We start from the raw sequence: 13,881 nt of genomic DNA, 5'->3' as shown, positions 1-13,881 counted from the left end.
TAAAAAGCAAATACTGCAGGTTCACAGTGAGAGTGAGACTCATAAATAAAGGTGGTATGATGTCAGACTGTCTATAGTGGCCCTGGCCTCTCCTTGAGGCTGCCCCATACAGACTGTATGGCCTGGGGCAGCCTCGAGGAGAGGCCAGGGTCACCATAGATAGTCTGACATCCCACCTTTATTTATGACACAGACACAGTGCACTATTTGCTTGTGGCAGCCGGGCAGCCCCCAATCCCCCATACAGTTTAGTGTCTCCTTGTGGCTGCCCCCGGCCCCCCATACAGTATAATGTCTCCTTATGTCTGCCCCCAATGCCATACAGTATGTATAATGTCTCCTTGTGGCTGCCCCCGCCCCCCATACAGTATAACGTCTCCTTGTGGCTGCCCCAGTGCCCCATACAGTATAACGTCTCGTTGAGGTTGCCCCCATACGGTATAACGTCTCCTTGAGGCTGCCCCCATACAGTATAACGTCTCCTTGAGGCTGCCCCCATACAGTATAACGTCTCCTTGAGGCTGCCCCATACAGTATAACGTCTCCTTGAGGCTGCCCCATACAGTATAACGTCCCCTTGTGTTTTTTCTTTTAAACTGGTATTTCTTTCGTTATCGTGATAAATTTCTTAATATTGTTATGCAAAACAGGAAAGGGTGGGGCCCAAAGAGGAAGGGGTAGGGTTTACAGAGGAAGGGGTTTGGCCGTGACAGGAAGGGGGTGGGTCAAATTTATATTAGGGGGGTGCCCGAGTTTAGTCTCGCCTAGGGCAGCACAAGACCAAGATACACCACTGACCCTTAGGCCACTTTCACACGGGCGAGATTTCCGTGCGTGAGGTGAACACATTGCACCCGCACTGAATCCGGTCCTAATAATTTCTATGAGGCTGTGCAGAAAAGCAGGTGATTTTCACGCATCACTTGTGTGTTGCGTGAAAATCGCAGCATGCTCCTCTTTGTGCGTTTTTCACGCAACGCAGGCCCCATAGAAATAAATGGGGCTGCATGAAAATCGCAAGCATCTGCAAGCAAGTGCGGATGCGGTGCGATTTTCACGCACGGTTGCTAGGAGACGATCGGGATGGGGACCCAATCATTATTATTTTCCCTTATAACATGATTATAAGGGAAAATAATAGCATTCTGAATACAGAATGCATAGTACAATAGGGCTGGAGGGGTTAAAAAAAATAAAAATAAAAATTAAACTCACCTTAATCCACTTGATCGCGCAGCCGGCATCTCTTCTGTCATCTTCTTTGCTGTGCACAGGAAAAGGACCTGTGGTGACATCACTGCGCTCATCACATGGTCCGTCACATGATCCATCACATTTCATGGACTGTAAACAGGGGCGGACTGGGAACTTTAAGTGGCCCTGGAAAAAATACTAAAGGTGGCCCCGGTTTTGTAGTCAGGTCCAAATTGATGGAAGGGAGGGCCAGCAATACCATATTGTGGCATGTTATACCACCTCAACAGAGCCAAATACCACAGTCCATCACAAAATACTGTCAGCAGCACAAGATTCATCCCCAAAAACCTTCACTGGCCGGATGTGAGGAGGGCTCCGGCGGCCCCCTGGGCATCGGCCCACCAGGTCTATGGCCACAAGCCGCCCCTGAATGTGAATGCAGCCTAAAGACGTGTTCCCAAGTCTAAACTAATGTTCTGGAATATCTTCTCTCATGCCCAAGTACATGTCTGCTAGTTTATCCTTCAAGTGCATAGATCTGGGGGTACACTGCCAATTGTAGCTGTCTTGGGACCACTTCTTCAGGGGGTCACTGTGGCGGGCAATATTCTGGTGGCTGGAGGCAGTATATGGACATGTGAGGACACTGGCACGTGTGAAATACATATGGAGATTCTGGGGGAAGGTGCAGTTCTTGACAGCAGAATAGTGCAGTGTGTAACAGGTGAGTCTGTATTCTGGAACCAGTCTGCCTATGTGGCACTGCCCACAAATAACTTTCCATACTGGTCAGTACCATCCTATGACAATCTATTGCTGGCTTTGCTATGGCTTCTCCCTGTGGTGACGTGTGGGACTAGAGGGCGAGGCAGGTAGAGTGACACCAGGTCGCTGCTGAGGGAGGGTAGAGGGAGGGACATGCAGCACTAAGTTTGCCAGTCAGCAGCCATATTGCAGTAAAGGAGCACCCGGGGAGAGCAGGGCACCTCGGGCAGTGGCTGGCAGAAGGGTAAGTGCCTGTATCACGATATTCCCCCGCTGGTGACAGCAGGTGGTAGCCGGGTTTAGTCTTCTCATGTACTACAACTCCCAGCTGTGTGAGGGAGCTGCACTTGGATGTGATTTCCTCGCTGGGACTAACAGGTGGACATGGTGCCGTGTATGCTGCAGCAGCGCCTGGCACCCTGACTACATACCCACCGTGTGCACGGGGCATGGCAGGCCTCCGACACTCCAAAGTTGGGGAAAGTGGCAGGACAAGTTGCCAGTGAGACAGGTAGAGGTGGGGCTGCTGAGGCACGGAGCCTCCATTACACACAGCGCTGCCTCGCCGTGAACCCTGCCTAAAATGAGGGTCATTCACCTAGTCGCCACGTTATTTGTGTGACAGGCCGGTCAGTCAGCGAGGTAAGTACCGGCACATGGATACACCTTGTGGCACTGAGAAGAAAAGTGCGATTTTGTTGCAACTGGATTTGTTTGTGCTATTAATATAGGGGAAATCATAGAGCAGAGGCTGTAAAGATTCTCCTCATGCTGGCTAATAGCACATCACCCCCAAAATGGAACTGCACCCCCTTTCCATGACTGGTAATAGGAATGGGGCACCAGTTATTCACTTGCTTCCCCATAGTTTTGCCCCAGGACTTTGGGTGGAGGTCTTTTGGTTCCTATAAGGGTGGATGTTCTTGTAAATTATGATGGCACCAACCTGGGCAGGTAGCAGGACTTGCCATATATATATCTTGTAGATGAGCAGTGGTTGGCGAATGTGAACGCCGAGGCACTGGATCTGATCCGCCTGCTGGGTGTGGTGGAAATGACCTTTCCCAGGTTGTAGTTGGGCTTTCTGCCGCTGCTCCGTCTTACTGACTTGTTCTGATTCATAGACCTTAAATGAGCGGCTTCCTATAATAATCCCTGCATCCTGTATGGCAGGGACACAGCGTCATCATGGTCTTGGAATAGTCGCTTACATTTTCTGTCGTAATTTTAGTCCCTTTTTTTTTTTTTCAGGACGCAGTGAAATATTGATCTTGGAATATTTTTTTTCATTCTGGTGAAAGACTTTTGAGAAAGAACCAACCATGCCAAAACCGGTAAGTCTGCATGATGTCACCTAATGACTTCTCAGTGTTTTTGTAATATCATATGCTCAGATATAATAAGATCTAACAACCTATCGATAGATGAAGAGCTCAGGGCCATTATATTAACTACATGGGTGTAACTGTTGCTGGCGACAAATCCATTTACTTTATTGGAACTTTATGCGTACTTAAAGAGGTCCTCCACCAAAGAGGTCCTCCACCTTCATAACTGGAGGCATTATGCACGCGATTGTATGTATTTTGAGATCCGCAAAATATGGATATTGTCTGTGTTGCATCCATTTTTTTTGCGGAATCGTTGTTATATTCTTTTGCTGAATTAAAATATGGATGCGGAAAACACCTGGATTATTACAAATCTGCAAAAAGATAGGATAGGTCTGCAAAATGCAGACCAAGGACCCAGTCAATTGGTTCACAGAAAAAAAATGCAGAATACACCCGAACCACATCAGTATTTTGCTGTTCCATGGATTGTGGACCGCGGAACTGATACACCAGTAGCTGTATTAGCGATTTACGGTGGCTGCAGAAAACTAGAAATATTTCTGCATGTGGACTTCGGGGGAGGCCAGGAAGTATACAGTCTACACCGGGCATGCTCAACCTGCGGCCCTCCAGATGTTGCAAAACTACATATCCCATCATGCCCTGGTGTAGGCTGATAGTTGTAAGCTGTCCAGGCATGCTGGGAGTTGTAGTTTTGCAACAGCTGGAGGGCCGCAGGTTGGGCTTTCCTGGTCTACACTATGGGGGATGGCAACTGAAAGTGAATGTCCCCAGTAGCAGTGCTTTAAAATGCTCTCCTTTCAAAACTATCCTTTAAAAAACATAGTTGATTTCCTTAAAATACAAGATATTGGTTGCCTGTGATGTACTAAGAATATTTGGCTGTATCGTGTCTGTGTTGAGGTACGGCTACACAGAGGACATTACCAAAGCAGGATTGCTTTGTGACTCCCCTACCACATTATGGCACTTTTGCATTAACCAACATAACATTTACGGTATCTTTTACCTCCTGATTATTCTTCTTAGGGCTCATGCACACGAACATATTTTATTTCCGTGTCCATTTATTTTATTTATTTTTCCGGACCGTATGCGGAACCATTCACTTCAATGGGGTCGCAAAAAGTTACGCCGTGTGCATTCCGTTTCCATATTTCCGTTCCGCAAAAAAATAGAACATGTCCTATTATTGTCCGCATTACGGACAAGGATGGTATTATTCTATGAAGTGCCAGCTGTTCTGTTCTGCAAAATACGGAGTGCCCACAGATGTCATCCATATTTTTTGCAGATCTGTTTTTTGCGGACCTCAAAATACATACGGTCGTGTGCATGAGCCCTTAGGCTTTTTTTTTGCTGGGCTACGGAATGGACATACGGATGCAGACAATACCGTGTGAAAGGGTCCGCATCCTATCCGCAAAAAAAAACTGAACGAACACGGAAACAAACAACGTTCGAGTGCATGAGGCCTTAATTTGAGTATGATGAATCTCTGTTGCACAAAATAAGGTGTAACTGTAACCAAGAAAAACACATAATATTAAAGCACCCTCCCCTGGTTCCTATGATCCACCCCTGTTCTGGACAGGACACAGTGCTTGGTTTCATGCCTCAAGCCATGGTTTCTAGGTAACAAATTGGAAAGATTAAAGCAATTGGAAGCTTGTGTAATCAATCAGTGGATCTGAATGGGGAGGTGACAGTGACTTGCGATTGGCGGAGCTGGGCTCAGATGCCACCTCCGTTTCCTCATTCTGTAGTGTCGCTGTTTCCTGTACAGACGAGCCCGTCTAGTTACTAAATCTGACGTCTATAGAGGGCTGTTCTCTCTACTGTTGTACCCCTCCAAGTCCTCTATTTAGTACTGTAATGCTGGTGTTACGTTGTTACCTTGTGTCTTGTTATCTTTGTCTTGTCGCACACCATTATGCATTATATTTGTGGGCAGCAGAAAAAGGCATGGCTCTACTTCCAGTTGACCCCCACACATGCTGGACCGAGTTTTATCTAAAGTATATGGGTGGTGTCACACACGGCCAAAGGCAGAAGTGGGGATAAGAAATATGAAGGAAGGAATTCTAGAAAACTGTCACAAAGCTGGGGTTTGTTCCCAGATTTAAATCTGGATAGGCGATACGTGCCTCATTGGTGCGAGTTAGACCGCTGAGACCCCCACCAATCTTGAGAACGGGGGTCCTGTGTCCTCCCATATGAATGCAGAGGCCATCAAGCATATGCACTGTCGCGCCAACATGTCATAGGACTGCTGGAGATGGCACGGTTCTCTGCCATCTCCAGCATTCGTATAAAGAATGGCACGCATTATGCAGGCTTACAGGAAGGGTGGGCAACACTGTAGTCCAATACTTGTGATGGTGGGGGGAGCGGTAGGACCCCCACCCATCAGATACCTATCCTGTGGATCAGGAATAAGGAAACCCGATAGCCTTGAGACCACTTTAGTTATTTTCATCCACTCCAACATGGTTTAGTTTTTACCATTTAATCCCCTTTGTATGTGCTCATAGAGGACATCACCCCAGACAATGAGCGCTGACATATAACTCATTTCCTCAACAATAGCTTGATCTGGTAGCCTGAATGTTATCGGGGTTAGCAAGCTCACACAATGCCGCTGTCATCACAATAAGAGTTACGATCGCATGCTGACCAGGGAGGAATTAGTTGGAGACAATGGCATAGTCCAGCAATTACATATAGTCACAAGACCTAGCAATAGAAAGTCATGTTCTAGTACTGGGGCGGCGTGCCAAGTGGCCCATTGTCTGGAGGGCTCTGCCTCCGTATGTGCTGTGGTATGGCTTTGATACTGTACAGTGATATCTACCCATCCACCATGACATGAAAACCACAGAGAGGTGAAATGGCTGAGCAGTGTATGTACCCTACTCATTTCTCTGTAATCGTAGATCACAATGGCAGTACTGACACATGCGCAGTGCAGAGGGTCTAATCTGCAGCATTTCAGTAAGGATTTCTGTAATACATTGCCCACTGATATGTCTAGTTTAGTAACTACTTGCATTCTCCATAGTAGTAAGAGCAATTCTGAAGTATCTTTTCTTAGAACTCTATGTTGTGCTGTACCATTCCCCTTGTCAAAGGTGTGTGTTCTTGCACTGTCTGGTATTGTTCTCACTGATTGGACACCCCCATCTGGTAACACCCAGTTGTCAAGTAAATCATACATTTCTAGGAAATGTAATAGAGGATCGATGCAACACAGAGCTATGGGAACAGAATTGTTACCTCACTTTAGGGGAATAAAAATTCCTTCCCGACTCCAATCAGGCAATCAGAATAACTCCCTGGATCAACGACCCCTTTCTAGTAGCTATAGCCTGTAATATTATTCCACTCCAGAAATACATCCAGGCCCCTCTTGAACTCCTTTATTGTACTCACCATCACCACCACCTCAGGCAGAGAGTTCCATAGTCTCACTGCTCTTACCGTAAAGAATCCTCTTCCATGTTTGTGTACAAACCTTCTTTCCTCCAGACGCAGAGGATGTCCTGTGTTCCAGGATCACTTGTAATGAATGTGTTAATTCACTTCTAAACCATTCCATATATCATTTGACGCTTTTCTAAGCTCGGATGTCTTGTTATGTACTATCCCAGAGAAGTAGCCCCTGGATGTAATCGTATGGTACAGTTATGCTGTAGGCTTTGCTGCATGAATTGCTACTGGTTCTGTGCCAGCTGTGGTACTGCCGTTGTTGCAGTTTTCAGACATGTAGCACAAAAAGTGGCACACCCGCACTGTGTGGATAAACCCATACGGAAATGTAAGTAGTTGTGAAACCTAAAGCTGCCTACACGCTGCGAGGAGCAGCTGATTGGCGGGAAGAAACAGTATAAGGACGAGTGATGGCTGCTGCTATCGCATGTCCCCATACAGAATCATTGCTCATGGGCAGCAGCTTCCTGTTTAGACAGCATAATCTGCTGCCCAGGAACGATAACTGAGATGTCCGCACCTCAGATCATTTCACCCAATGAACGTGCGTTTCGCTCATTAATTGGGTTATATGCTGCACCTTTGCACGGGCCAAATATGGGGAATGAGCGTTGGAATGCTTGTTGCAGATAATCAGCCCAAACATTGCGCTGTGTAACTGTAGCTTAAGGCCAGTTTCAGAGGAGGAGCTCATGCCCGACATCAGCTGTAATGAATAGTACTGACTGCATTATAATGATTTATAACGCTGTGTGTCTCTGACCGACATCAGCTGTAATGAATAGTACTGACCGCATTATAATGATTTATAACGCTGTGTGTCTCTGACCGACATCAGCTGTAATGAATAGTACTGACCGCATTATAATGATTTATAACGCTGTGTGTCTCTGACCGACATCAGCTGTAATGAATAGTACTGACCCCATTATAATGATTTATAACGCTGTGTGTCTCTGACCGACATCAGCTGCAATGAATTGTACTTACATAATGCATTCATTACAGCTGATGTGGACAGGGACACACAGGATTGTAAATCATTATAATGTGGTCGGTACTACTAGGGCTGAAATGATTACTTGATTGAATCAAGTAATTCGACGCAAAAAACTCCTCGATGCTAATTTTTGGCATCGAAGATAAGTTTGTGTTATGTGACCATGGAGCGGGAGTGAAACGCTTGCTATTACTCACCGCTCCGTGGTCACCCACTGGCCCACACCGCTCTGCACTTTCCTCCTGACACATCATCAAGACATAGTGCATGCATACGTGCACTATAACCTGACGCTGTGTGACATCAGGACGACAGTGCAGCAGCGCCCCTACAGGAGAGGTAAGTATTTTATTTCACTGGCGCTGGGGACATGGCTAGGAGGGGGAGATGGTGGCGCTGGGGGGCAAGCTGATGGCACTGGGAGGCAAGCTGGTGGCATTGGGGGACAGCTGATGGCACTAGGGGGGAGCCTGATGTCATGGGGGGGGCAGCTGATGGCACGGGGGGGGGGGGGGCTGATAAGTTTTTATAAAGAAAATTGTTCTTTTAATTAGTTAATTACAAAAATAGTCAATAGCTGCAACCCTAGTCAGTACCATTCATTGCAGCTGATGTTGGGCAGAGACACGCAGCGTTATAAATCATTATAATGCGGTCAGTACCATTTATTACAGCTGATGTCAGTCAGAGACACACAGCGTTATAAATCATTATAATGCCTTCAGTACCATTTATTACAGCTGATGTCAGTCAGAGACACACAGTGTTATAAATCATTATAATGCGGTCAGTACCATTCATTACAGCTGATGTCGGGCAGAGACACACAGCGTTATAAATCATTATAATGAGGTCAGTACCATTCATTACAGCTGATGTCGGGCAGGGACACACAGCGTTATAAATCATTATAATGCGGTCAGTACCATTTATTACAGCTGATGTCGGTCAGAGACACACAGCGTTATAAATCATTATAATGCGGTCAGTACCATGTATTACAGCTGATGTCGGTCAGAGACACTCAGCGTTATAAATCATTATAATGCGGTTAGTACCATTTATTACAGCTGATGTATCGGTCAGAGACACACAGCGTTATAAATCATTATAATGCGGTCAGTACCATTAATTACAGCTGATGTCGGGCAGGGACACACAGCGTTATAAATCATTTTAATGCGGTCAGTACCATTCATTACAGCTGATGTAGGGCAGGGACACACAGCGTTATAAATCATTATAATGCGGTCAGTACCATTCATTACAGCTGATGTCGGGCAGGGACACACAGCGTTATCAATCATTATAATGTGGTTAGTACCATTTATTACAGCTGATGTATCGGTCAGAGACACACAGCGTTATAAATCATTATAATGCGGTCAGTACCATTCATTACAGCTGATGTCGGGCAGGGACACACAGCGTTATAAATCATTTTAATGCGGTCAGTACCATTCATTACAGCTGATGTCGGGCAGGGACACACAGCGTTATAAATCATTTTAATGCGGTCAGTACCATTTATTACAGCTGATGTCGGGCAGGGACACACAGCGTTATAAATCATTTTAATGCGGTCAGTACCATTCATTACAGCTGATGTAGGGCAGGGACACACAGCGTTATAAATCATTATAATGCGGTCAGTACCATTCATTACAGCTGATGTCGGGCAGGGACACACAGCGTTATCAATCATTATAATGTGGTTAGTACCATTTATTACAGCTGATGTCGGTCAGAGACACGCAGCGTTATAAATCATTATAATGCGGTCAGTACCATTTATTACAGCTGATGTCAGTCAGAGACACACAGCGTTATAAATCATTATAATGCCTTCAGTACCATTTATTACAGCTGATGTCAGTCAGAGACACACAGCGTTATAAATCATTATAATGCGGTCAGTACCATTCATTACAGCTGATGTCGGGCAGAGACACACAGCGTTATAAATCATTATAATGAGGTCAGTACCATTCATTACAGCTGATGTCGGGCAGGGACACACAGCGTTATAAATCATTATAATGCGGTCAGTACCATTTATTACAGCTGATGTCGGTCAGAGACACACAGCGTTATAAATCATTATAATGCGGTCAGTACCATGTATTACAGCTGATGTCGGTCAGAGACACACAGCGTTATAAATCATTATAATGCGGTTAGTACCATTTATTACAGCTGATGTATCGGTCAGAGACACACAGCGTTATAAATCATTATAATGCGGTCAGTACCATTAATTACAGCTGATGTCGGGCAGGGACACACAGCGTTATAAATCATTTTAATGCGGTCAGTACCATTCATTACAGCTGATGTAGGGCAGGGACACACAGCGTTATAAATCATTATAATGCGGTCAGTACCATTCATTACAGCTGATGTCGGGCAGGGACACACAGCGTTATCAATCATTATAATGTGGTTAGTACCATTTATTACAGCTGATGTATCGGTCAGAGACACACAGCGTTATAAATCATTATAATGCGGTCAGTACCATTCATTACAGCTGATGTCGGGCAGGGACACACAGCGTTATAAATCATTTTAATGCGGTCAGTACCATTCATTACAGCTGATGTCGGGCAGGGACACACAGCGTTATAAATCATTTTAATGCGGTCAGTACCATTTATTACAGCTGATGTCGGGCAGGGACACACAGCGTTATAAATCATTTTAATGCGGTCAGTACCATTCATTACAGCTGATGTAGGGCAGGGACACACAGCGTTATAAATCATTATAATGCGGTCAGTACCATTCATTACAGCTGATGTCGGGCAGGGACACACAGCGTTATCAATCATTATAATGTGGTTAGTACCATTTATTACAGCTGATGTATCGGTCAGAGACACACAGCGTTATAAATCATTATAATGCGGTCAGTACCATTCATTACAGCTGATGTCGGGCAGGGACACACAGCGTTATCAATCATTATAATGTGGTTAGTACCATTTATTACAGCTGATGTATCGGTCAGAGACACACAGCGTTATAAATCATTATAATGCGGTCAGTACCATTCATTACAGCTGATGTCGGGCAGGGACACACAGCGTTATAAATCATTTTAATGCGGTCAGTACCATTCATTACAGCTGATGTCGGGCAGGGACACACAGCGTTATAAATCATTTTAATGCGGTCAGTACCATTTATTACAGCTGATGTCGGGCAGAGACACACAGCGTTATAAATCATTTTAATGCGGTCAGTACCATTCATTACAGCTGATGTCGGGCAGAGACACACAGCGTTATAAATCATTATAATGAGGTCAGTACCATTCATTACAGCTGATGTCGGGCAGGGACACACAGCGTTATAAATCATTTTAATGCGGTCAGTACCATTCATTACAGCTGATGTCGGGCAGAGACACACAGCGTTATAAATCATTATAATGAGGTCAGTACCATTCATTACAGCTGATGTCGGGCAGGGACACACAGCGTTATAAATCATTTTAATGCGGTCAGTACCATTCATTACAGCTGATGTCGGGCAGGGACACACAGCGTTATAAATCATTTTAATGCGGTCAGTACCATTCATTACAGCTGATGTCGGGCAGAGACACACAGCGTTATAAATCATTATAATGCGGTCAGTACCATTCATTACAGCTGATGTCGGGCAGGGGCACACAGCGTTATAAATCATTTTAATGCGGTCAGTACCATTCATTACAGCTGATGTCGGGCAGAGACACACAGCGTTATAAATCATTATAATGCGGTCAGTACCATTCATTACAGCTGATGTCGGGCAGGGGCACACAGCGTTATAAATCATTTTAATGCGGTCAGTACCATTTATTACAGCTGATGTAGGGCAGGGACAGGAGCACAGTTTGACCAGGAAATCATACTCCCATGCAGAGCGTGCGTCCTGCAGACAACTCGCTCCTCATAAACTGGCCTAAAGATTCTTCTATATGGACTGATAATAAGGCATTTGTAGCAATATAATTGTCCTGTGTAAAAGGTGGTCATACACATTAGATAGAAGTCGGTTGAGGGTTGAACAAACCATTATCTGGTAAACGTTTGCTTCACAAACACGGCCATATACCCTGTAGTCCCTAATGGCTGTTGCAGTTGTTCCGACTGGCTGTACATGTTCACTGAAAGTGGGCGACAGGCGAATGATCTTTCTAGGAAAGTTTTTTTCAAAGCATTTTTTTCATTTGACTGTTGGAAGCCTGACAACGTGTTTTCAGACAATAATGGTCTGCCATTGGTCGGCTAAATGATTGTTTGTTGTTAAATTTCATACGACGTACTTTTGTTTTGGTAGAAATCGGCCATTTTAAGGAACTTTAGACTAATGTGTATGGCCACCTATAAAAGTGCCGGCAATCACCTGTTCATTGGATGATCGTGTCTTTCAGCTGACACCTAAAGGCACCTGCCACAATACAGATTTGTAACCTGAAAATCTGCATGAAATCTGCACCAAAACCGAATTAAAAACTGAAATCCACTCTATTTATCTCGGTTTTATTGCAGATTTTCTGTTTATAATCTCTTTAGTGATTGCTCGTCCAAATACAGTGGAGGGGATTGCTGCCTGTAAATTTATCCCTCACCTCCGCTGACGGTCAGGCGCTTATTCGGAACATTTGGGTTATTCCCAATAATTGTCTGAAACGTTGGTCCATGTAAAAAGAACCTAAAGAAAAAGTAGCTTATGTAGAAAAAAGGTTTGCTAATGTGTGGTTTTCCAGGCTACATCCTAGCAAGACGGCTTATGGGGAACAAAGACTTACATGTTTTGATCTTGTTAATAGGATTAAGGGTGGTTACTAGGGGCCTGACAGACTGCAGTCAAAGGCTGGTCTGTTCTGAGTGGCGTTTTAATACCGTCTTGTAGTGTCTGATCAGCCAGACACCGTCCAAGACCTCGAAGTCTAATTAATGCTGACAATGAAAATCACAGCCATAGAAGATGCCTTCCCTAAGTGGTCCAGAAGATGCTGCAGTACACTGAAGAGCGTTTTCATATGCATTCTCTGATGCAGACAGTTTTTGCCTGTTTTTACCTTTTTTCTATGGGCAGGCAATGAGAGCTTTCTTAGACATCAGTAGAAAACAACCCAAAAGTCAGATGTCAGCAGGAAATTTCTAGTCACGTTGGCTACCTAGTTCCTGTGATAGTGATGGGTATAATAGAACAGTTTACATGTAGTGAGGACAATGCCTGATTCTGAGGGCAGAGAAATGGGCCAGTATAGTGGAGATAGTAGGCCAGAAATACGTATAAGGGCTTGTTCACACGAACGTATGGGTTCCGTTCCATGCATTGGGGCCGCAAATCGTTCCGCAATGCAGGTAGAACGTTCGTGAGCAGTGATGGCCAGTTCGCAGTGTTCGCTGACGAACACATGCGATCTGCCATCTTCACTCCCAAATCCGGCGATGCAGAGGTAAGTCCTTACCTGTGCCTGCGCCGCGAGCCGCTCTGAAACACATGCAGTTCGCATCCCTCCGTTCCGCAAAAAAATTGGACACGTTCTATCTTTGTGCGGAACGGAAGTATGGAACTAAACCCCACAGAAGCACTCTGTAGTGCTTCTGTGGGTTTCGGTTCCGTGCTTTTGTTCCGCACCTCTCCGCATTTCCGGATTTGCGGACATATTCAAGTGAATGGGTCCGCATCCGGGATGTGGAATGCACACGGAACGGTGTTCGTTTATTAAAGATCCTCATATGCGGTCCGCAATACGACAACGGAACCCATACGTTCTTGTGAACAAGCCCTAACATTGAACATCAGCAGCTGGGGTCATGGGCTACTTGGGATCCAAGACTATATGAGTCACAAGAGTTAATAGAAAAATAATTTCAAATCAGTACAACCGGTGTAAGGGCGGTGTCACACAGCTTCTTGTGGCCAGACGCGGGTTGGAAGAGAAGGAGAAATAGAAAGGAAGGATTTATGTCTCCTTCCTGCTGGATCTACCTCTGGCTTTGGCTCAAAAAGCTGTGTGACACCGCCCTTATAAGAAAAAGCCTGATAAATGTCTGTAAATGCAGGATATTA

General features: G+C 45.1%; 1 protein-coding gene across 1 annotated transcript in view; it reads left to right on the top strand.

Moving 5' to 3' along the window:
* The first annotated feature begins 2,128 nt into the window (after positions 1-2,128).
* The window catches only part of EZR (ezrin), a 66,795-nt gene continuing 55,042 nt past the window's right edge, over positions 2,129-13,881 (top strand). Inside the window, exons 1-2 of the mRNA XM_044289527.1 lie at positions 2,129-2,206; positions 3,214-3,296. Of these exons, the coding sequence (XP_044145462.1) occupies positions 3,285-3,296 (12 nt within the window). The 5' untranslated portion in view covers positions 2,129-2,206; positions 3,214-3,284. The remainder of the gene's footprint in view (positions 2,207-3,213; positions 3,297-13,881) is intronic.

This window comes from Bufo gargarizans, chromosome 4 (assembly GCF_014858855.1).
Source record: "Bufo gargarizans isolate SCDJY-AF-19 chromosome 4, ASM1485885v1, whole genome shotgun sequence".
Taxonomy (NCBI): domain Eukaryota; kingdom Metazoa; phylum Chordata; class Amphibia; order Anura; family Bufonidae; genus Bufo; species Bufo gargarizans.
This window is presented reverse-complemented; position numbering and strand designations above follow the sequence as displayed.